Source organism: Hyla sarda, chromosome 2 (assembly GCF_029499605.1).
Source record: "Hyla sarda isolate aHylSar1 chromosome 2, aHylSar1.hap1, whole genome shotgun sequence".
Lineage (NCBI taxonomy): Eukaryota > Metazoa > Chordata > Amphibia > Anura > Hylidae > Hyla > Hyla sarda.
In genome coordinates, this window is record NC_079190.1 from 250,310,494 (window position 1) to 250,334,830 (window position 24,337).

Here is a 24,337-nt window from a genome sequence, read left to right on the forward strand (position 1 = left end):
CTCATGAAAGTTCTGGGACTAATGTCCTCCTCAATAGAGGCTGTTCCTTGGGCCCTCTGGCACCTGAGACCTCTGCAGACTGCAGTTCTTGGTCAGTGGAACCGATCTCTTTCCAGCCTAGACACCAAGATGAAATTGTCAGCATCAGTTCGAAGCTCCCTAACCTGGTGGACTCACCTACAAGATGGCGCGCAATAAGAGGAGCCAGATTGGATCATACTTACCACAGACGCTTCAGGCGTCGTGTGGGGAGCCCACATGCTTCAAGAATCAGTTCAAGGAACTTGGAAGCAGGCAGAGAGGATGATGTCATCCAATGCCAGAGAATTGAGGGCGATCTATCTAGCCCTATGTCACTTTGCCCCCTGTCTCCAAGGCAAAGCAGTAAAGATCAGGAAGGACAACATAGCGTCTGTTTACTACATCAACAAACAGGGAGGCACAAGATCTCAGATCCTACTCAGGGAAGTAGAGAAGATCATATCTTGGGCGGAGAACTGGTTATCAAGAATATCAGCAGTTCACATAAGGGGCACACACAATGTGCTAGCAGACTGTCTGTCCAGAGACATTGTACTACCAGGGGAATTGTTCCTAGACCCGTAAATTTTTCAGGAACTAAAAGAGATGTGGGGCATGCCGCAAGAGGATCTCATGGCCACAAGAAACAATTCAAAACTAGAATTCTGCTCCCTGTATCCGACGGACAACCCTCTAGCAGTCGATGCAATGACCATCCCTTAGACATTCAGCCTAGCATATATGTTCCCTCCTGTGCCCATGATTCCCAAAGTATTGAGGAAAATCAAACAGGATCAGGCCTAAGTAATCGCAATAGTTCCATTCTGGCCCAAAAGATCCTGGTTTCCCCTGCTCATGAAGATGAGTCAGGGAACATATTGGACCCTTCCTCTGTGGAGGAATTTAGTGACACAAGGAACACGATTCTGTCACAGTCTCAGATCATACAATCTGACAGCCTGGAGGTTGATCGCACCCTTTTGATGGCCAAGGGCTATTCAGAAAGAGTTTTGGACACTTTAGCCTGCTCAAGGAGTAGGGCTACTTACCAAGCCTATGCAAGAATAAGGAGAATTTTTCTAGGTTGGTGTCACTCCAAAGGTATAGATCCCTCCATCCCATCTAATCCTGAAATTTTGGAATTTCTTCAAGATGGGTTTGAGAAGGGCCTATCGCCAAGTACACTTAAATGGGCACTGTCATGAAAAATAATTTTTGATATGTTGTAGTACTCAAGTACTACAACATATCTATAATATACTTTTATTAAAAAAAATGCTTTTAAAACGTTTTAAAAGCAATTTGAAATTCGGCCACTAGGGGGCGCCCTCCTAGTGGCCGAATGCAGTGCAAAGTGACGTCACAGCAAAATTCCGACTGATTCCGGCAGGGCATCAGTCGAAATTTTGCGCAGGCGCAGTAACAGCCAGGGCTCCGCATCGGCTGACGGCCCTGCTGCAAGGTGCGGGCGGCGCGGGGGGGTTGGCTGCTACAGCAAGGTGCGTGGAGTGCTGCTCTAAGGTACGGGGGGGATGGGGGGCGCTGCTGCAAGGTGCGGGGGGATGGGGGGCGCTGCTGCAAGGTACGAGCGGGATGGGGGGCGCTGCTGCAAGGTACGGGGGAGGATGGGGGGCGCTGCTGCAAGGTACGGGGGGGGGGGGGGGATGGGGGATGGGGGTTGTTTGGGTTTACTTATCGAGCGGCAGGAAGAGTCTCTCCCGCATCCGTCCCTCCCGCATCGGCTCCTGGCTCACTCCTTCCCCCATGAAACTCCTGTCCTGGGTGCCTCCAGTTGTTTTACCACTACAACTCCCAGCATGCCCTGACAGCCAATAGATGTCAGGGCATGCTGGGAGTTGTAGTGGTGAAACAGCTGGAGGCACCCTGTTGGGAGAACTAAGGGCGGAAGTCCCCCCCCAGCAGGCATCAGTGACGTGGTGCCTGCTGGGGAAGTCTGCCTGGTAGTGAGCACACTACCAGGCAGACTAAATGCCATTTTAAAAATAGTAAAAAAAATAAATAAAGGCAGGGAGGGTGTTAGGGATAGAGGGGCAATAGGCAGGGACAGAAAAAAAAAATCATGATGGTGGGAGCTACCCTTTAAGGTACAGGTCTCGGCCCTCTCTGCGGTTTTTCAACGAAGACTTTTACTAATTCCTGAATTCAATGGCTTCATTAGAGCAGTTTCTCGTTTAAGACCCAGGATCCTAAGACCTGTTTCTCTGTGGGATTTACCTCTAGTTCTAAGGAAGCTCTCGGATCATCCATTCAAACCCATTCAGGATATTAATGTAAAATTACTTTCTTTGAAGACAGCATTTTTACTGGCCATAACATCTGCTAAGAGGGTAGGTGAGTTACAAGCCCTCTCTTCTAGAGAGCCTTATACCGTCTTTCTCGAGGACAAGGTCCTGCTGAGATTTCACCCTACCTTTCTTCCTAAATGTGCTTCTTTTAAGAACACAAATCAAATTATTGCCTTACCTATACTTCCTGATGAAGATCAGCTGCTTAAAAATCTAGGTGTAGTTTGCTGTGTGAGAACTTACCTTAAAGGGGTATTCCGGTGCTTAGACATCTTATCCCCTATGCCGCCGCTGGGAACCCGTGATCTTGCACGCGGCATCCTGTTTGTAATCAGTCCCCGGAGCGTGTTCGCTCTGGGACTGATTACCGGCGACTACAGGGCAGGCGGCGTGTGACGTCATGCCCCCGCGTTATGTCACGCTCTGCCCTTCAATGCAAGCCTATGGGAGGGGGCATGACAGCTATCACGCCCCCTCCCATAGGCTTGCATTGAGGGGCGGAGCGTGACATCACAAGGGGGCGGGGACGTGACGTCACACGCCGCCCGCCATGTAGTCACCGGTAATCAGTCCCGGAGCGAACACGCTCCGGGGACTGATTACAAACGGGGTGCCGCGTGCAAGATCACAGGGGTCCCCAGCGGCGGTACTGGAGTACTCCTTTAATATGACTTCTACATTTCAGAAAGAAAATAATCTTTTTGTTTTATTTCATGGTCCATCTAGAGGTAAAAAAAACTTCCAAGCCTACCATATCTAGATGGATCTGTGACTGTATACATTTTTGTTATACTTTGGAGGGATTAGATCCTCCACAGTTTACTAAGGCCCACTCTACTAGATCAGTGGGGTCCTCTTGGGCTGAAAGATGTTCAGTTCCCATAGAACAAATTTGCTTATCTGCTACCTGATCTACTCCTGTTACATTTTTCCGTTATTACAGGATGCAGACCAGGCTTTCCTTTCAACCGAGTTTTGCAAACTCAGTTATTAATACCTCTAAGCATTGAGGCCCTCCCTATGGGGTATTCTCCTTGCTATATCCCCATATTGTGCTGCTGAACGGAGACGCTAGGGAAGATTTGTTTTGATTAATAATCTGTTTTCCCTTAGTCTCCTCAGCAGCACAAATCTCCCTCCCTAGTGTTTCTTTTATTCTTTCTTAGTTATTCTTTATAATTACTCTACATGTTACTGTAAGTACACCCATTATATGGGCTATATGGGAGGAGCCATGTGTTTATTCATTAAAATTCCAGCGTCCCATGGGTGCACAGGGGCGTAAGACACCCCATATTGTGCTGCTGAGGAGACTAAGGGAAAACAGATTATCAATCAAATCAAATGTTGGATTTTTGTGAAAATGTCGGGGACACGCCCTTTTTGTGACCACACCCCTTTTCCCAACGACCACGCCGCTTTTCCTGGTTTTCTTAGTAAAATGGAGAGTTAGTTGGGTTTTTTTCAATTCTGGCGCAGACAGAATATCTGGTGCAATTGGTGCACAACCCGACATAACATGTGAGGTTTGCAATTGTAAATGAGGGCCATAGTGCGCCTGTTAGATTAATTTGGGGCAAGTTAACGCAACAAAAAACAGTGACAAAAAAATATCCACACCACAAAAACATTGCTGTACGCCCCTTATTGTTCTGGATCTAGGTATGAGGCACCACTATCTCTAATGGTGCCCTATGTTCAGGCAGACCGAGAGTCTAGCTCCTCATATAACTTTCACTATCTCTCCGGCAGCGGGCGGGTTAATGCACGTCTGTCCTGTCACAAGTTCCAATCTCCGCTACGTCATTACCAACAGACGGAAAGACAGCCTACAATAAAGTCATTCAGATGTTATCGGAAATGAGGTCACTGCCGTGAAGCGGTATCGACAACACGCAGATCACGTGAGTGGGACGCTGACGTCACCTGCTCCCCCGCCCGTCATTGGCTGTCTCCTTCGCGCTTTGCTCACGCTACAGCACCAGACTCGCTACTTGTTGCGGCTGCTGTTGATTGGCTGGGGCGCACCTTCTCTTGACACACCGCCTACTCATCTCGCCCTAAGCTTACATGGAACTTAGAGCGCTACCCATTGGCTGCAGAGAAGGGGTGGAGAGACGTCCTCTTCTGCCTCCTCAGAGCTCTGCCAATTGAGAAGTGTTCTGACGCCCCCTCTTCCTGGCTTTTAGTTGGTTTAGCCTGCTGTGTGGGCGGAGCACATTACTGCGTTGTGTCAGAGGTGTCATAGCGGCCGGAACCGTCAGAAGAGGAGTGGGAGACTGGAGCGCTTGTCGGCCCGACTCTGATAGCCGGACTTCAATGAACAGCTCGCCTGTAAGTTTCCGCGTCTGCTCGTTAGCGCACCGGTCTGTACTTCCCGTTATGGGTTCTGGTCAGCGAACCCGGGGTCTAGGGGGATAGCCGGCATCGTGCATGGCAGTGTGAGCCCTGGTAGACGGCACGCCCGGTTCTGGGCTCATTTAGGAGGTTGGATATCGGTATGCTGATTGCCTATTGTGTGATAGGACTGAGAACATGACTGGTGATCGGGTTCAGGGTTGTATTCAGGTGTGTGCCCTTTATGTGACCATGTGGTCAGGAGCATGCCTCCGGAGGGGGTGGGGAGGCTGCACTTTGGAGGTCATAGGTTGACAAATCATGTTCAAGCTGAAGCCTAATGTATAGGAGATCTATAGATCCTCGTGGATCACTCTAGTCTGATGCCTTCCATTGTCTTCAGGAGACTTGTCACTGGCGTCTGTTGAAGGTCTATTGTGCTAGGCCTAGGAGATCAAGTGGAGGTAGAAGTTGTCTCTATAGGCCAGTCCTCACTGTCTGTTGCTAAACTACAACTCCCAGCATGCCCAGACAGCATTAGGTTAGAGAGCACTGAGCTTTGAGAGTTCAGTTTTCTAGCCATTAGATGACTTCCAGCAAAGTTTCCCCAAACAGTGTGTCCCCAGCTGTTGCAAAACTACAATTCCCAGCATGCCAGGACAGCCTTAGGCTGTCCTGGCATGCTGGGAATTGTAGTTTTGCAGCAGCTGGAGACACATTTTTGGGGAAAACTCTGCTGTATTGCCTAGTCCGCCATTACGTTTTCTCAGATGTTCAGAACCAGCTGGGGTTTTCATAGGACGGTATATAAAAGGCCGCAATGTGGTTATCTGCAATAAACGCTTGGCTTTAGGTGGGCAGGATATTTATTGTTGGTTGGGATGTACCGGAACATTGTTTATGACGTGACCTTTAACACCTAGGCCCAGATTTTGCCACTTGAAGAGATGAGCAAATAGACACCTTTCCTCCTGGGCTAAGAAATGACGGGTGGTGGATAAGAGGACACAATGGGGGAGATTTATCAAAGCTGTCTATGTCCCGCATCAATATAGACCAACCTACAGAGGGTTAGGCTGGTCTATTGTGCACCTAATTTATCAAAAGACGGCTCTTTATAAATTCTGCAAGACTTCAAGATCTATGCTTTAGACTAGTGGTCTTCAACCTGGGGACCTCCCAAATGTTGCAAAACTACAACTCCCAGCATGCCCGGACAGCCAACGGCTGTCCGGGCATGCTGGGAGTTGTAGTTTTGCAAAATCTGGAGGTCCCCAGGTTGAAGACCACTGCTTTAGACTGTATTTAAACCTGCTCCAACATGGTCTGACATTTCGGGTACTTTCAGCCGATGCGACTTGTCGCTGAAAAGTCGCTTTTGATAAATTCAGCACCAATGCATTTTCCAATGCATTTCCGTCTAAAATAGACTAGAATGCATCATGTTCTAAAATCCTCGAGCACACATATTTAGACTGCGACTTTCTGTGCGACAAATTTAGATGTGGGAAAAACCAGTCTAAATCCTTTGATAAATCTCCCCCAATTATATATTTCAGTAAAAAGATACCTAGGTACCTCTCTTGCTACTTGGAGGCTTTCCAACTTTTTACTATTTATTTTGCGTATATGTAACTTGTCTATAAAGTAAATACATCCTCTAGACATACAATGCATTCTAAAAGTTTTAAGTCCCTTTTGCTTTTTTTTCTTCACATTTTATGTTGAGGCCTGTGCTCAATGCCCCATAAGAATGGGAAATTAAAAATTTTCTCAAACTTATTAAAGGAAAAACTAAAAATTCTCATGGTCAGAAGTATTTAGACCCTACTAGGACACTTGAATTTTAACTCCTGGGACCTCCTAATTCTTTTGATCTTCATATCAGAGCAAAAACAGTCATGAGGGGATATAACTGCCTGTAGAGCTCAGGCAGGATTGGGTGGAGCCACAGATCTGGAGATAGGAACTTTTAGTGCAGCAGAATTTTTTTTTTCTTTTATGCCCAAGAGCACAGTGGCCTCCATACTTCTTACATTAAAGAATATGAAGCAACAAGGACTCTACCTATAGCTGACTGTCCCAACAAGCTAAGTACAGTGACCCCTCGACCTACGATGGCCCCGACATATAATTTCAACATGCGATGGCCTCTCAGAGGCCATCGCATGTTGAAGGCAGCATCAACATAAGATGCTTTTGTATGTCGGGGCCATCGCATAAACGGCTATCCAGCAGCACAGACTGCTTCAGCATCCACCGGATAGCCGTGTACGGTGCCCCGTGTGGTCCGCTGACGATCACTTACCTGTCCTCGGGGCTCCGACGCGTCCTCTTCAGGATCCCCTGCATGGTCGGCGCTCTCCATCATCGTCATCACGTCGCTGCGCACGCTGTCCCGTCATCCAATAGGAGCGGCGTGTGTAGCGACGTGATGGCGGCAACGGAGGGAAGCTGAGGCCTTGCCGGAGCGTCGGGGATACAGTGATGGAAGGCGACATCCCGGGCAGCGGTGATGGTCCGTAGCGGCGGGGACAGGTGAGTATAACTTCCTCTAACAGTGGTCTACAACCTGCGGACCTCCAGATGTTGCAAAACTACAACACCCAGCATGCCCGGACAGCCGTTGGCTGTCCGGGCATGCTGGGTGTTGTAGTTTTGCAACATCTGGAGGTCCGCAGGTTGTAGACCACTGTCCTATACTTTACATGGATCCCTCAACATACGATGGTCCATTTGGAACAGATTACCATCGTATGTTGAGGGACCACTGTAATTGGGGACGAAAAGGCCATGGTAAAAGATGTCTCAGAGAACCCAATGGTCGGACTCTGAGTGCCAAAGATCCTGTGTGCAGAGAGGAGAAACTTCTAAAGAACTCAGACTTTCAGGAACAAGATTCTCTGGTCTGATAAAACTAGGATTTAAGTTTCTGGCCTTAATTCGAAGTGCCGTATCTGAAGGAATCCATGCACTGCTCATCTGCACAATGCTACCCCTACAGTGAAGCATGGGGGGGGACAGCATCATACTGTGGGGATGTGTTTCAGTGCCTGGGACAGGAAGACTGGTCAAGGTTAAGAGGAAAGCTGAATGGAGCAAAGTGCAGAGATTCCTAATGAAAACCTGACCCAGAGTGCTCTGGACCTCAGACTGGGCTGAAGGTTCACCTTCCAACAATACAATGACCCAAAGCTAGGACAACACAGGAGTGGCTTAGGGACAACTCTGTAAATATGCTCCCTGCTGCAGCTTATTGTGTGCACAGAAGATTTCATGTATAAAGCGTGAATATTTCATCCATGGTGAGTGCCATTGTTTCAATTTTTCTACTTCTACATTACTTTGTTGGACTTCATTTACAATAGAGCACCACCAAATAGTTTGAAGTATTGTGCATGACTCCTAATAGTGCAGCCTCTGCTGTATGTGAACTCTCCTATATTGGTCTGTAGTGCCAGGCGCCATTTTTCTTTTTTGTTTCAACTCTGTAAATGTCCTAGAGTGGCCCAGAAAGAACTCTGACTTGGACCAATTCTAAAATCTCTGGCGAAACCAAAAAATGGCTGTATTCCAACAATCCCCATCCAATCTGATAGAGCTTGATAGGATCTGCAGAAAAGATCCAAATCCAGGGGAGAGAACCTTATGACAATATACACAAGACTGGAGTCTGTAATGGCTGCCAAAGGTGCTTCAACTAAATACTGAGTAAAGGGTCTGAATACTTTTGTCAGTGCAATATTTTAGTTTTTTCTTTTCAACAAATAAGCAAAGATTTCAAACATTCTCTTCTTAGTTTCTTATTATGGTGTATTGAGCCCAGAATTATGTACTAAAAAAAAAAATTCATGTTTCTCCCCCCCCCCCCCCCCCCCCCCCCCCCAAGTCTGCAACATGTGAAAAAGTGAAAGGGTCTGAACTTTAAGGCGCTGTAAACTCTACTGACCGCGTATGGCATCTGAACACGTAGGGGCAGGTTGTTGTCAGTAGCTAAATGTAAACCAGGTTAGACTGTCTAAGGCTGGGTTCACACTAAATTTGTAGTGTACGGGAACTGGATACGGATGGGGGAGCAAAAAACGGCCCGTATGTAATGCCTTTCAATTACTCAAACTGAGTCTAACGCTGACTTGGGTTGGCTTTTTTTTTTTGCCCTGTATACACTTTTCTGACAGGACCTAAAACCGTGGTATACGGGGCAAAAATGAGCCTAGCGGAGTCAGCGTTTGACTCTGGTTGGCTCATTGAAATGCATTACATATGGGCTGGGTTCGGCTGGGATACGGGAGCACCCGTTTATCGCTCCCCCCAGCTGTATCTGGTTCCCATACACTACACTCCCGTAGTGTGAACAGGCCCTAAGACTGGCAGTTTTTTTGTAAAATTTTCTTTAGTGGCTGAGGCTGTTTGATAGATCTGTTGTATATTAGCTGACTTACTATACTTTGTAAACCGTGGCCCTTTTTGCCGAGGCCTTACCCTTTCCCTGTAAGTCTTGCCTTTTTGTGTATGGGGCCAAAGTATCAAAGTGTAAAAAATGGGGTGCAAGGCATTTAAGCAATTTTATGGTATAAATTGCACCAGATTTTGACACAAGCAATTTTGGTTCTTACCCCTGTGTGCCTGCAGCTAAATGAAAGGTATGCTGTGTATGAGTTTATTCCCTATGTGGACCATGTTGATAGCAGTAGTGGAGAATTTCATCAGGAACCCCTGTCAAGTTACCTTGGCTTCGGAGCTGCTATCTGGTCACTCTGTGAAGGGGATGTTGTCTTTTACCAATCCTTCTTTGGTGACCAGTAGAGATGAGCGAACTTACAGTAAATTCGATTAGTCACAGACTTCTCGGCTCGGCAGTTGATGACTTATCCTGCATAAATTAGTTCAGCTTTCAGGTGCTCCCGTGGGCTGGAAAAGGTGGATACAGTCCTAGGAGACTCTTTCCTAGGACTGTATCCACCTTTTCCAGCCCACCAGAGCACCTGAAAGCTGAACTCATTTATGCAGGATAAGTCATCAACTGCCGAGCCGAGAAGTTTGTGACGAATCGAATTTACTGTAAGTTCGCTCATCTCTAGTGACCAGCATGTTGATATTCACTAGTGTGACCTGCTTTTCTTCACTCATCAGACAGTTGATTGGGGTTCCATAGTAGCCAGAGGGCCTCCAGCTGTTGCAATCCCACAACCCCCCAGAAACACTGCTGTGGAGCAGGTACAGTGTTGGTGAAGATGTAAACAGTGCCGGTTTGTAAAAATAGATGTAGACCATTTTCTGCCATGGAACGTGACCTTCACGTGCACTACATTCTCTGCCTTCATTTCTTCTCAACTTGGGGTGCATGATCTTCCAGTCTGTCAGCCAAAGAACACCATGTTCTGGCCATGCTTACATTTTAGAAGGCCTTTCCAAAGGGACTCATTGTTGCCAGTATCACATTTTATTTTGTCACCTTCCAGGTTTTGGTGAATATACTCCTAAATATTATTCAGTTTCTTCATGCCCTGCAGTTGACTGACTGTTTGCATATGACGGCCCAGAATAGCACTCTACTGCGTTATGTGGTAACCTAGAGGAAACTGAGAAAGAAGGTGGAGAGCTTTTGGGGATTGCCCAGGGAATAGAAGGGAACAGAGCATTGTATTGCAAAGTCTACTTGTTGTGCAGTGTCGTAGCCGGCTGAGTTGTGGCAAGTAGTTGCCATGTGAGCTGTGTTTGTGCACAGTATGGATCTTTAGTTGGTGGCTTGTGTATTTCTTCCTCAGGGGCCAGCACTGTCATTATGGTCTCCCTGCACACATAATTACCTCTGTGTGTGGCAGAGAAGATGTTCTTTAGAGGCAACATGTGCTGGCAAAGTGATCCTCTGTCACATGGCATCCGAAGAGATAAGTGCGCTAACAGGTCACACAAGTGTAACCATTGGTCTGTCTCACAAAGGCTTTCTATACTGTGGCAGGTTGAATAACAACAATTACAGCTCTCTTCCAGCCTGGAGCACAGCTGCTACCTCCCAACCTCCCACCCACACGAAGCTGGCTGTGCCCTACTTAAGTGTTTCAGGTTCTACCTGAGAACATACTGACCTTCTGCATTGACTCAGTGTGACACAATCAGTGTCTTCTTCCTTCTTGCCTTGTCCCTGATATGACTTTGCTTGGTGTTACTCACCGCTCGTATAGAAATGGACAGGAGCCAAGTTGTATCAAGGACAAGTCATGTCGTGTTTAAAGAATCTGAAGACTTTCCATTCAGTAAATTTTAAAGCTATATAAATTGGCTTCATAACATAGCTGGATAAAAGCCATGATAGGTGTATGTGTTGTATTAACTCTTAGACACCAGTGACAAAGGGAATGTGTGGTGTTGGCCATACCCTTATGTACAATTGCATGTAGTAGATTAAAGGAGTTCTCGAAAATAAACTGTCTGCCCCCCGCGATCAGCTACTTATCACCCATCCTGCAGATAGGGGGGTCATTTAGAGGGGTAAGTTAAAGGGGTTATCCAGCTTTTTAAAACTTATCCTCTATCCACAAGACAGGGCCTTGTTCTCCCTGGTGAACCTTCCATTCCCCAACTTCTGAGACTTGCTTATCTTGGCATAAACGGCCCACTTAGCCAATCGCCAACTGAGGGGGACACCATTGCAGCCAGTGACTGGGTAAGCTGAGTTTGTCTTGGAATGTGGGGGCCAGAGTGTTCAGCAGGGAGATTTAGGCCCCGTTCTGTAGATAGGAAATACATTTTCCTCAGCTAGATAACCCCCTCTAACTTCAATATTGTTTTGCATAAATGGGACTGGACAAAACCACGGTGGTAAATGTACTGTATCTAGACATTGCTGTGCAAGTATTTGACAACTATGGATTCAGGGAGAAGTGTGAATACTTGTGGAGACTACCAGCAGGTATAGGGAGTTATAGGCCAGGCAGTGCTTTCTTGAAAGAAAAGAGATGCAAATTGGCTCATGTCCAGAAGAAAGTAATTCCTATTGGCTATTGCTACCATTTAAGTCAATATCCAACCCAAAACAGCCTTGAAACATGACTATGCTAGCGATTGTCCTCCACAAAAAGCATTACCTCCTTTGACCCACATCAGAGGCCACTCATGCAGCCATCCAGCACTGACCAGGGGAGAGAATGCTGAAACGGCTTTCTACAAATGGATGCCTTTTTGGAGGAGGTTCTGATTTGGCTAACTATTCCTAGCCATGTTTTAAGTCTTTGATTTACAGAGTAGCTACCTGCAGTATGTAGCACCAGAGAACCAGCTTTCTTCCTTTTTAGAGGAAAGCTTATTTCCATACATTAAAGTGTATGAACTCCTCAGATTTCCATCAGAATGTCATCTGTTCGATGCTTGTAATGGGAGGAAAAGTTATATGTAACTAGTGTCGCCTGTCATCCCATCATGGTAGTTTCAAGTGATCGAGTGATTTCCCCCACCTCCCCCCAAATAATCCATAATATTGAATGAGAACTAATACAAAATGGACTGGTTATAATTTATGAAGGACAGCATGTACAAAACGATTTGGGGATCGAAACTGACATGCATGTGACTCCTGGCGGACTTTGTTCTACTTTGAAGGTGCTCAGCCTGACTTAACCTCATTCAGTATCACATGGGACTGGGCAGATTACACACAGCCTCTAGGTTCTTAACAGGAACTCAGGAATTTATTTTTTTTTGCCTCCTTTTTATCAGTGTAAAATTTAGTGTTATTGTAATTTGCTTCGGAAATGCCACTTCCTTCTCAGGCATGTTCTTTCTGATTTGCCTTTTGTTATGTGGAAGTCAATTTTTACACTTTAAAATAAATACATTTTGCAGCTGGGTTTGAAGAGCTGCATATAATTTGCCATTTCGGTAGAAATAATGGCATACAGTACAAATCTAGCACCAGGAGTTAATTTCTTTATTTCTAGTTATACATCAATTTCACAGAAAACAAGGAACAATATAACTTCAATAGAAAAACAGCATATTACACTAATGGGAACAATATTTAGTTTTACTAATTTCCGCATAATACTCAAACAATATTTCAGGGTATCTCTGGAGATGCGTACATTCTCCTTTCACCTCAAATGCACAACCTAACTTTCAAGACTCTTGCAGTTATGGAGAACCTGTCACACTGAAAATGCAGTCAAAGCGCTGCTTATCATGTTATAGAGCAGGAGGATCGGAGAAGATTGATAGTTTATAAAGTTCCAGGATAACTTTACATTTATTTATGTAAATCCTCTGCTCATTATGGACAAAGTAGTCAAGTGGATGGTCCAACTCAGTAACTGACTGCTCTCTATATGCACACTTATACATAGATAGCGGTTAATCAATGTAGCTCCACCCACTTTACTTATCTCAGGATGAGCAGAGGATTACATCAATAAATAAGTTATCCTAAACTTTTCCAAAAACACTATCAGTCTGCTCATCTTCTCCTTCTTTATAACATTATGCCTACATATTTAACTGCACTTTTAGTGTGTCCGGCTCCCTTTTTAACCCAATTTCCCTTTTCTCTACTCTATACACTTTAAAGGGGTCCAGGAAACATAGGTATGGGGTGTTTTTTTATGAGCATCTAAACACAACTGGGCAAATGTTTATAAGGGTTCTAAAGAAGCCTTATGGCTGTAAAATTCTGGTCTCAAAGTGCTATTGTCTAGGCAAACTGCATGAGATTGGCCATTGGGTGGCACAGCGGCAAGGAGAAGCTCTCTGGCCGCAGTGTTAGCTAATTAGGACTGCTACACTGCAGAGGTACTTCAGAGGTCCTGATGAGGGACCCCCCCCCCCCCACCAAATTTGCCAATTTTAGGTGCTGCAATTGGCAGGGAGTCCCGGCTCTTACTGGGTATGAAGTTAGCTCAGTTCTTGAATTTTCTACGTAGTTTTCTAGCATTTAGATGCTGTGTGTGTGTGTGTGTGTGTGTGTGTGTGTGTGTGTGTGTATGTGTATATATATATATATATATATATATAACAGCATTCTATATAAAGGTGTTAAAATAAATCTGTACTTGCCTCCCCGCCTCCGTTATGGTGCTAGGGTCAGTGTGGCACATTGCTACTTAGCCAATCCCTGGCTGCCATAGTGTCTTGTCACAGTGAATGGCAATGTGATGTATTGACCACAGCACCAGGAAGTGCAGCGTGGTAGACATCACAGTTCATAATAGAAGCTTGCAGGGAGGTAAGTACAGAGTGTTTTTTCTTTTTGTTTGAGGAGGCACACTGGGCATGGTTAAAAAAAAATAATAAAAAAAAACAAAAAAAAAAAAAACAATGAACAAACACTTTTTGCAGGACAACTCCTTCAACTCACCAGTGGCCACCAGTTTTCTACTGTTGGGATGCTGGCAACTATCCTCAATTTTACACCAAAATATAAACAAGAAAAAAAATGCATGGGTTTCTGTTCCTCTGGTATTTGTAAAGGGGTTTAAATGGGCACTGTCAAATACAAAACCATCTTGGCAAAACATAAACCTTTCTAATATACTTCATGAGAAAATGTTGTTTCCTTTTTATAGAAATCATGACTTATAAAATCTTGGCTTTGTCCGAGCTGAAGCACAGCACAGGCAAGGACTAAGTCCAGTAAGTGAGGGTGTCTGATAGGACTCCTCTGTGCTCTCTCCTGTCCTATAGCGCTCCTCTGTGCTCTCTCCTGTCTGATAGTACTCCTCTGTGCTGTAGGACAGGAGAGGGCACGGAGGAGTGCTGTAGGACAGGAGAGGGCACGGAGGAGTGCTGTAGGACAGGAGAGGGCACGGAGGAGTGCTGTAGGACAGGAGAGGGCACGGAGGAGTGCTGTAGGACAGGAGAGGGCACGGAGGAGTGCTGTAGGACAGGAGAGGGCACGGAGGAGTGCTGTAGGACAGGAGAGGGCACGGAGGAGTGCTGTAGGACAGGAGAGGGCACGGAGGAGTGCTGTAGGACAGGAGAGGGCACGGAGGAGTGCTAGTCCATCCTCACTTACTGAAATGTATCCCTGCCTGTGCTTCAGCTTGGACAAAGCCATGATTTTATAAGCCATGTTTTCTATAAAAAGGAAATACGTTTCTTATGAAGTGTATTAGAAAAGTTAATGTTTTTCCAGAATTTCTAACATATACAAAGTTTTTGAATCTGACAGTGCCCATTTAACTGACAGGAATGGGCCTTAAAAAAACAAACAAAAAAAAACCTCTTTACTATAACTTTGCCAAAAAGTCAGTTATTGTTCAGTTACCGGCCTCATTCGGCACATGCCACGTGCATGCAGGAAGAGACTGTTGAGGCCACATCCACAGCAGAAGATTGAGGAGTAAGTTAAATAGTGTTTTGAATTGTAGGTAAACCCTTTCAGACTTTCATTTGTACAGAATATACGGTGCCAAATTATCCATGGCAAAAAATGTAGTGTATGCTCCTTGTCCTATAAGGTATAAAAGAGCGATACTCCTAAAACTAGATAAGGTCCCTTTCAAGTCTGGAGGAGAAAAAAGCCTCACACATTTGCTGCTTCTATTGACCACCCCCCCCCCCCCCCACCAAATAAAAAGGGCTGAAGAAAAGTAAGGAATTATCATCTGAGGAAAATAAATATTTCTTTAAAGACACACTAGCCTCTAAGTCTCCCTAAACTACATTAATCTGTAAATATTATAAAGGATGCTGATTTAGGATCTGTAATTCTTATCCTTTATTCACTTCTGATCTCACTGCAAGCCTCCAAACAGGGCATGTGCAGCATGCTGATGAACGATTCCTTGAAGACCTCTCTATTCTATTGCTAAGATTAGAAGTCCTCTGTGTATCAGCACACACTGGGGACCTTATATATTGGTGTGTGTTCTTTGCTTTACGGGGTCGGCTCAAATACACAGTCTTACAAGGATTAAATGTATGTTGTAAGGCACATATGATATTTTTAAATAACGCGTGTGAAATTTCTCTTAACCTTTCCAATGAAGTGGGAATATTCAAGTTTAGCTGTCAATTTAATGTCAGCAGTTGGTACCATTGATTTAAAACCACTTTATAATATATTAACCTTTCTTGTGTTGTCCCTCCCCATAAAGAAGTCTTGTTCTGAGTAAGAAGTCTTTTTTTTATTCTCCAGAGACAGTCTTGACAGCATGCACTCGGAGTATGTTTTCTGTGTAGTGCTGCACATTAGACATAGGAGTAGACTGTACTGTACTTGTGTTATCCCATTTTGCTGTCACTGATGCCTCCTCTGGGGCAGTCTGCCTAATGCTTTGTTTCTTCCCCAGAGACTGATCATTTTATCTACAAAAACAATTTACCCAGTTTACGCTCATTGAATTTCCACACACAAAATAAACCCTGCAGTTTGGAAGCACTTGCAGTGTAAATCGGTAAATGGATTTTTATCTGTGCACTGGGCAATCTTCTCTTTATATTTCTCAATGCCAAAATGTAGTGTGCGAGCGCTGGCTACTACGTTTTCCTGTGTGTGCTCTGAATTTATTATATGCCCTGCTGTAAATCTTACATTACCGGTTTATGAAACACCGCTGATCCACCTTAAAGGGGTAGTCCAGTGGTGAAAAACGTATCCCCTATCCTAAGGATAGGGGATAAATTTGAGATCGCAGGGGGTCCGACCGCTGGGGCCCCCTGCGATCTCTCTGTACGGGGGCCAGGCTCTCCGGCCAGATAGCGGGTGTCGACCGCCGCACGAAGCCGAAGGCAGCACTCCGGCTCTGCCATAGCGTTGTATTGAGGGGGCGTGTCGGCCGTCGCTTCGTGCGGGGGTCGATACGCCCCCTTCGCGCGGGCTGTCGGGGCCCCGGTACAGGAGATCGCGGGGGGGCCCCCAGCGATCTGCAACTTATCCCCTATCCTTAGGATAGGGGATAAGTTGTTCACCACTTGTTCACTACTGGACTACTCCTTTAAAGGGGTAATGCAGCCCCGCACTCTCTTGCACCTAGACTGATTTTGTCAATGAGAGACTTATAAAACATAATTTGTCTGATGCCCACCAAGTATTGAGTACATTTTCTATTGTAATTGATAAGATTCTTGCCAGGTGTCCCTCCCACCATTCAGCATCTGTTCCTTATGCCTAGTGTCAGAAGATATCAGAAGAAAATCCCATTAATAATCCCTTCTACTCAGCCCATCCTTTTTCCTTTAAGAAATCTGCTAATAGTTACGCCACAATTTATTTCAACAGGTCCACTGCAATTTTTTAAGTATTGCGGACTGTCTCCGGACCCATACAAGTGAATGGTAGTAGATTTCCCGCAGCAGTGAACCTGCTGCTAGTTAGGAGCGTGTGATCATACCCTGAAGGAGAGATTTAGGATTAGAAAAACCTTCCAGAATCAGTGCCACTCTTGGCCTCAGTGTGTTTGTGTCTTGCTGCTCAGCGAAGTTGTAATACTACACACAACCTGAGAGCAGTTATGCATTTCTAATCCTGGATGACCCCCTTTTTAACCCCTTAAGGACCAAGCCCATTTTCACCTTAAGGACCAGGCCAATTTTAATTTTGCGTTTTTCGTTTTTTCCTCCTCGCCTTCTAAAATCCATAACTCCTTTATATTTCCATCTACAGACCCATATAAGAGCTTTTTTTTTTTTTTTGCGTGACCAATTGTACTCTTTAATTAAACCTCTGATTTTATCATAAAATGTACAGCGAACCCTAAAAAAAATTTTTAGGGAGGAAATTTCAATCAGAACCACAATTTTGCGCATTTGAGCGTTTTTGTTTTCACACTGTACAATTTACGGTAAAAATTAAATCTGTTCTTTATTCTGTGGGTCAATATGATTAAAATGATACCCATGGCTAGATACTTTTATATTTTTGTACCGCTTAAAAAAAATCAAACTTTTTGTACAAAATCAGTAATCTAAAATCGCCCTATTTTGACCACCTATAACTGTTTTCATTTTTCCATATATAGGGCGGTATGAGGGCTCATTTTTTCCTCCGTCATCTGTACTTTTTATCGATACCACATTTGCATATCTAAAACTTTTAGATCATTTTTTATGAATTTTTTTTTTCAATAAAATGTGACAGCTGCATTTTTTGACTTTTTAAATTTTTTTTAACGTTTACGCCATTCACTGTACGGGATAATTAACATTATATTTTGATAGTACGGACATTTATACACGCGGTGATACCAAATATGTTTTTTATAAAAAAAAAAAATGTTTACACTTTTTGGGGGTAAAATGGGAAAAACGGCCAATTTTTATTGGGGGAGGAGATTTTTCCCATTTTTATTAATTTTTTTTAACTCTATTTTTACATTTTTCAACTTTTATTTTACACTTTCTATAGAAGTCCTTTGATTGCTAATACTGATCAGTGCTATCGGTCATCTTCTGCTCTGGTCTGCTCGATCTCAGACCAGAGCAGAAGACCCCGGGAGATGGCCAGAGCAAGGTGAGGGGTCCTCCGGCCGCCATGCTGGATGATTGGATCGCCACAGCAGCGCTGCGGGCGATCCGATCATCCATTCAGAGTACCGCACTGCCGCAGATGCCGTGATCTGTATTGATCACGGCATGGGAGGGGTTAATGGCGGACATCCGCGCGATCGCGGAATTGTCGGCCATTACGGGTGGGTCCCCAGCTGCTACTAGCAGTTGGAACCTTCCATGTATGACACGAGCACCATACCGATGCTCGCGGTCATACACAGGACATAAATGTACGTCCTGGTGTGGGGAGTCCCGCCAAACCAGGACGTACATTTACGTCCGTGGTCGTTAAGGGGTTAAAAGGTGTTGCGTTAAAAACTAATATTTAGGTGGTCATAGAGAAGCTCACACACGGACAATTTGCGACACATTGCTCGTATGAGACAAGGAGATATAACATTTCTTCCGTACGCCCTTCTCGTCCCTTTTGCTTTTCAGGCTCCTTTGCTTGACTATTTCTCAAATTTCTTTCCCTCTTGCCCTTTTTGAAGGAGATGAACAACCTTGTTTGGCAAAGAGCTTTTCATGTTAATGTTAGCCAGTCTCATGAGATATGTAAGTAAATGGGTCGGCAAGAATCATTTAGAAACACTGCACCTCTGTCTCCAGATCTCCTTTTGTCTTCTCCTTCTTTGTAGAGATCAATGGCTCTTTCCTGAATGCATATTGCAAATGGATGTTAACATATGAGTTAATATTTATGTGAGGCAATGAGCCTGATATTGACTGGCCATCTTGGTACTTTACCACTATAGACAATTATGGCATTGATTTGTGGAAGCCAGACTGCTGGGATTCCATAGTTAAAGGGGTACTCCCGTGAAAAACTTTTTATTTTTTATTTATTTATTTATTTTTAAATCAACTGGTGCCAGAAAGTTAAACAGATTTGTAAATGACTTCTATTAAAAAATCTTAATCCTTCCTTTACTTATTAGCTGCTGAATACTACAGCGGAAATTATTTTCTTTTTGAAACACAGAGCTGTCTGCTGACATCACGAGCAACAGTGCTCTCTGCTGACATCTCTGTCCATTTTAGGAACTGTCCAGAGCAGCATATGTTTGCTATGGGGATTTCCTTTTACACTGGACAGTTCCTAAAATGGACAGATGTCATCAGAGAGCACTGTGCTCGTGATTCATCAGACAGCACCAGTTGATTTAAAAAAAATTTTAAAAAAATTTCAACGGAGTACCCCTTTAACTTTTCTTATTGACCAAATACTTATGTTCCACCATAATTTGCAAATAAATTCTTTTAAAATCAGACTGTGATTTTATGGATTTTTTTTTTCTCATTATGTCTCATAGTTGAGGTATACCTATAATTAAAATTACAGGCCTCTCTCGAGCTTTTAAGTGGGAGAACTTGCACAATTGGTGGCTGACTAAATAGCTTTCTTGCCCCACTGTATAAAGGAAAGACCGAGACTTTTCTACTTCTTAAATCAATTCCTGGCTTTCTAATTGAAGGTTGCAATTTAAACCCTAACATGTAAACACAGTTAAGCTGGTCAGACATGAGTTTCTTTGACAGACATCACTTGCATTTTTCCCTTAACCCCTTAAGGACCAAGCCCATTTTCACCTTAAGGACCAGGCCAATTTTATTTTTGCATTTTCGTTTTTTCCTCCCCGCCTTCTAAAAACTCTTTTTTTTTTTTTTTTTTTTTTTTATATTTCCATCTACAGACCCATATAAGGGCTTGTTTTTTGTGTGACTAATTGTACTTTGTAATGAAACCTCTCATTTTACCATAAAATGTATGGCAAACCCCCCAAAAAATTTTTTAGGGAGGAAATTTTAAGGAAAACCACAATTTTGGAGGGTTTCGTTTTCACACTGTACAATTTACGGTAAAAACTACGTGTTCTTTATTCTGTCAATATGATTAAAATGATACCCATGGGTAGATACTTTTATATTTTTTTTTCCCCCCCTTTAAAAAAAATCTAAAACTTTTTGTACAAAATCAGTAATCTAAAATTGCCCTATTTTGACCACCTCTAACTTTTTCATTTTTCCGAATATATGGCGGTATGAGGGCTAATTTTTTGCGCAGTCATCTGCACTTTTTATCGGAACCACATTTACATATATAAAACCTTTATATCATTTTTTATAAAAAAAATTTGAATAAAATGTGACAAGCTGTATTTTTGGACTTATTTTTTTAAATTTGTTACGTTTATGCCATTCACTGTACGGGATCATTAACATTATATTTTGATAGCTCAGACATTTATGCACGTGGCGATAACAAATAGGTTTATAAAAAAAATATATATGTTTACGCTTTTTGGGGGTAAAATGGGAAAAACTGTCAATTTTATTGGGGGAGGGGATTCTTCAACTTTTTTTTTTTTTTTTTTTTTTACACTTATGTCCCCATAGGGGACTATCTATAGCAATCCTTTGATTGCTAATACTGTTCAGTGATATGCATAGGACATAGCACTGATCAGTATTATCAGCTATCTCCTGCTCTGGTCTTCTCGATCTCAGACCAGAGCAGGAGATGCTGGGACACGGACGGAGGCAGGTGAGGGGACCTCCGTCCGCCATTACAGATGATCTGATCGCTGCGGCGATCCGATCATCTATTTTATCATGTGCATTGCCGCAGATGCCTTGATCTGTACAGATCACGGCATCTGAGGGGTTAATGGCGGACATCCGCGCAATCACGGATGTCGGCCATTACTGGCGGGTCCCCGACCCCGGCTGCCATGTTGACGCGAGCACCGCTCCGATGCTCGCGGTCATACACAAGACGTAAATGGACGTCCTGGTGCGCGAAGTGCCGCCAAACCAGGACGTAGATTTAAATCTATGGTCGTTAAGAGGTTAAAGGGAACGTGTCATCAGAAAATTACCTGTTTCTAAAACCTGTTTTTATGTTCCATTTTCCATTCCATATTTTTAAATAATTTTATGCAAAGAAAGAGAAAAAACTCAAACAAAGAGCAATTGCTACTGATAAATATGCAAAATTTTATTATTATATCCAAAATGTTAAAAAGCGTCACACATATGTGACTAATTACAATAAGGATAAAATACCAGGTGTGTATGTATAAAGCAATACAAAATGAGATGTCTCAGATACAACCGGAAAACACGTAGGTGGATCAGGTACAGTAGAAGTAAAAATCACAATGGATGTATATATAGTGAGGTCAGGAAATGATGTAATATGGCTCCTATTCAAAAAGAAGTAACCAGGGGTCCAGAAAGGGCCCCAGTAGTAATGAGAAGCTAACTGCTATATCACATGTTTGGTATAGAGAATGGGCCCAAAGTATATCAATAATGATTAGTGAAAAGAACCTCACTTACCCATAATGGAAGCCTGTAACCACCGTCCCAACGTACGTTTCGTCACCCGACTTTCTCAAGGGACGCTACCCGACTATGTACATGGCTCCCTTTTATACTGTGTTTGTTATGGATATTGTGCGCCGATTTGTGCCGTGCGGCGCATGCGCAGGGTCCCGACCCGGATGGAATCGGCGCTCACCGCCGCGTCACAGCCAATACCCGCAGGTCACGGAAGCATCACTTCCGGACCTGCGCGCACGGCCTATTGACGCCCGGGGAGTCCGTGCCGGGAAAAGGGCCCCGCGCATGCACACAATCAGAAATCGGCGCCTTGCATTAGAAATTGCACAAAGTCAATAGACAATATGTATATAACCCTGTCTGCACCTATACTTAGCAATATAACCAACCGAGCCTTATGACATCAATGTCCTGACATCAATATAGCCTCACATAGCAACCAATAACATGCGTCATGATATACATATAGACTAATGTACTTATAATGACAAACAGCAACTCATAAGGCATAGATTGGAAAATAATTACAGCGTCTTATGAGTGCCTTATGAGTTGCTGTTTGTCATTATAAGTAAATTTGTCTATATGTATATCATGACGCATGTTATTGGTTGCTATGTGAGGCTATATTGATGTCAGGACATTGATGTCATAAGGCTCGGTTGGTTATATTGCTAAGTATAGGTGCCGACAGGGTTATATACATATTGTCTATTGACTTTGTGCGATTTCTAATGCAAGGCGCCGATTTCTGATTGTGCGCATGCGCGGGGCCCTTTTCCTGGCACGGACTCCCCGGGCGTCAATAGGCCGTGCGCGCAGGTCCGGAAGTGATGCTTTCGTGACCTGCGGGTATTGGCTGTGACGCGGCGGTGAGCGCCGATTCCATCCGGGTCGGGACCCTGCGCATGCGCCGCACGGCACAAATCGGCGCACAATATCCATAACAAACACGGTATAAAAGGGAGCCATGTACATAGTCGGGTAGCGTCCCTTGAGAAAGTCGGGTGACGAAACGTACGTTGGGACGGTGGTTACAGGCTTCCATTATGGGTAAGTGAGGTTCTTTTCACTAATCATTATTGATATACTTTGGGCCCATTCTCTATACCAAACATGTGATATAGCAGTTAGCTTCTCATTACTACTGGGGCCCTTTCTGGACCCCTGGTTACTTCTTTTTGAATAGGAGCCATATTACATCATTTCCTGACCTCACTATATATACATCCATTGTGATTTTTACTTCTACTGTACCTGATCCACCTACGTGTTTTCCGGTTGTATCTGAGACATCTCATTTTGTATTGCTTTATACATACACACCTGGTATTTTATCCTTATTGTAATTAGTCATATGTGTGATGCTTTTTAACATTTTGGATATAATAATATTTTGCATATTTATCAGTAGCAATTGCTCTTTGTTTGAGTTTTTTCTTTCTTTGCATAAAATAGTTTATGGAGCTATACTGATTTACGACTTATAGACCCCTTGCACCTAGTACATATCATGAAAAACAGAGTACAATATATACTTATTTGGTGCAGTTTATCCTTTTTGTGTTTAATAATCATATTTTGAAATCCTGTTCTGTAGAGAGCTTTTCAGCAGTCTCCTCTTTTCTCACAGGCAGGATTACATTGATCAATAATATGGGATCGGGGTTATTCACAATAGGTGATGATTAGTGCTTAGCCTCCCGCTATTTGTATTGATGAAGTTTCTGCAGGTGAAAAGAGTTGAGCAAACGGCAAGGAGGGTTGGTTGGCAGAGTTCTTGGACGATGATAATAATGGCATCAAGAATCACTGAATTCTATTTTGTGGTGTTCCCCATCCTTTTTTAACCCCTTAAAGGGGTACTCCGGCGCTAAGACATCTTTTAGATAAGATGCCTGATCGCGGGAGTCCCGCCGCTGATGCCGCACCCAGTTAGAATCAGCCCCCGGAGCATGCTTGCTCCGGGTCTGATTACTGGCGATCACTGGGACGGAGCATAGTGACGCCACAACCCCGCCCCGTGTGACGTAACGCTCCGCCCCCTCAATGCAAGCCTATGGAGGGGGCGTAACAGCTGTCGCACCCCCTCCCATAGGCTTGCATTGAGGGTGCGGAGCGTGATGTCACACGGGGGCGGAGCCGTGACCGCCAGTAATCAGACCCGGAGTGAGCACTGGGGCTGATTCTAACGGTGTGGTGTGGAAGATCACGGGGGTCCCCAGCTGCAGGACTCCCGCGATCAGGCATCCTATCCCCTATACTTTGGATAGGGGATAAGATGTCCTGGCGCCGGAGTACCCCTTTAAGGACCAAGCCCATTTTCACCTTAAGGACCAGAGTTTTTTTTCACATTTGACCACTTTCACTTTAAGCATTAATAACTCTGGGATGCTTTTTACTTCTCATTCTGATTCAGAGATTGTTTTTTCGTGACATATTCTACTTTGTTAGTGGTAAATTTTTGTCGATACCTGCATCATTTCTTGGTAAAAAAAAAATTCCAAAATTATATGAAAAAATTGAAAAATTTGCATTTTTCTAACTTTGAAGCTCTCTGCTTATAAGGAAAATAGACATTCCAAATAAATTATATATTGATTCACATATATAATATGTCTACTTTGGTTTACATCATAAAGTTGACATGTTTTTACTTTTGGAAAACATCAGGGCTTCAAAGTTCAGCAGCAATTTTCCAGTTTTTAACAATTTCCAAAATCGGATTGAAGTGGATTTGAAGGACCTTCATGTTAGAAATACCCCATTATAAAAACTGCACCCCTCAAAGTATTCAAAATGACATTCAGTAAGTGTGTTAACCCTTTAGGTGTTTCACAGGAATAGCA

At 43.9% G+C, this 24,337-nt stretch overlaps 1 protein-coding gene across 4 annotated transcripts in view; it reads left to right on the forward strand.

Annotated features, from left to right (window-relative positions):
• The first annotated feature begins 4,319 nt into the window (after positions 1-4,319).
• The window catches only part of PTP4A2 (protein tyrosine phosphatase 4A2), a 46,530-nt gene continuing 26,512 nt past the window's right edge, over positions 4,320-24,337 (forward strand). The window contains exon 1 of one of the 4 annotated variants that reach the window (XM_056556952.1): positions 4,320-4,661. In XM_056556952.1, coding sequence (XP_056412927.1) covers positions 4,647-4,661 — 15 coding nt within the window. In that variant the 5' untranslated portion in view covers positions 4,320-4,646. The other 3 variants (XM_056556949.1, XM_056556950.1, XM_056556951.1) reach the window with 3 other exon arrangements.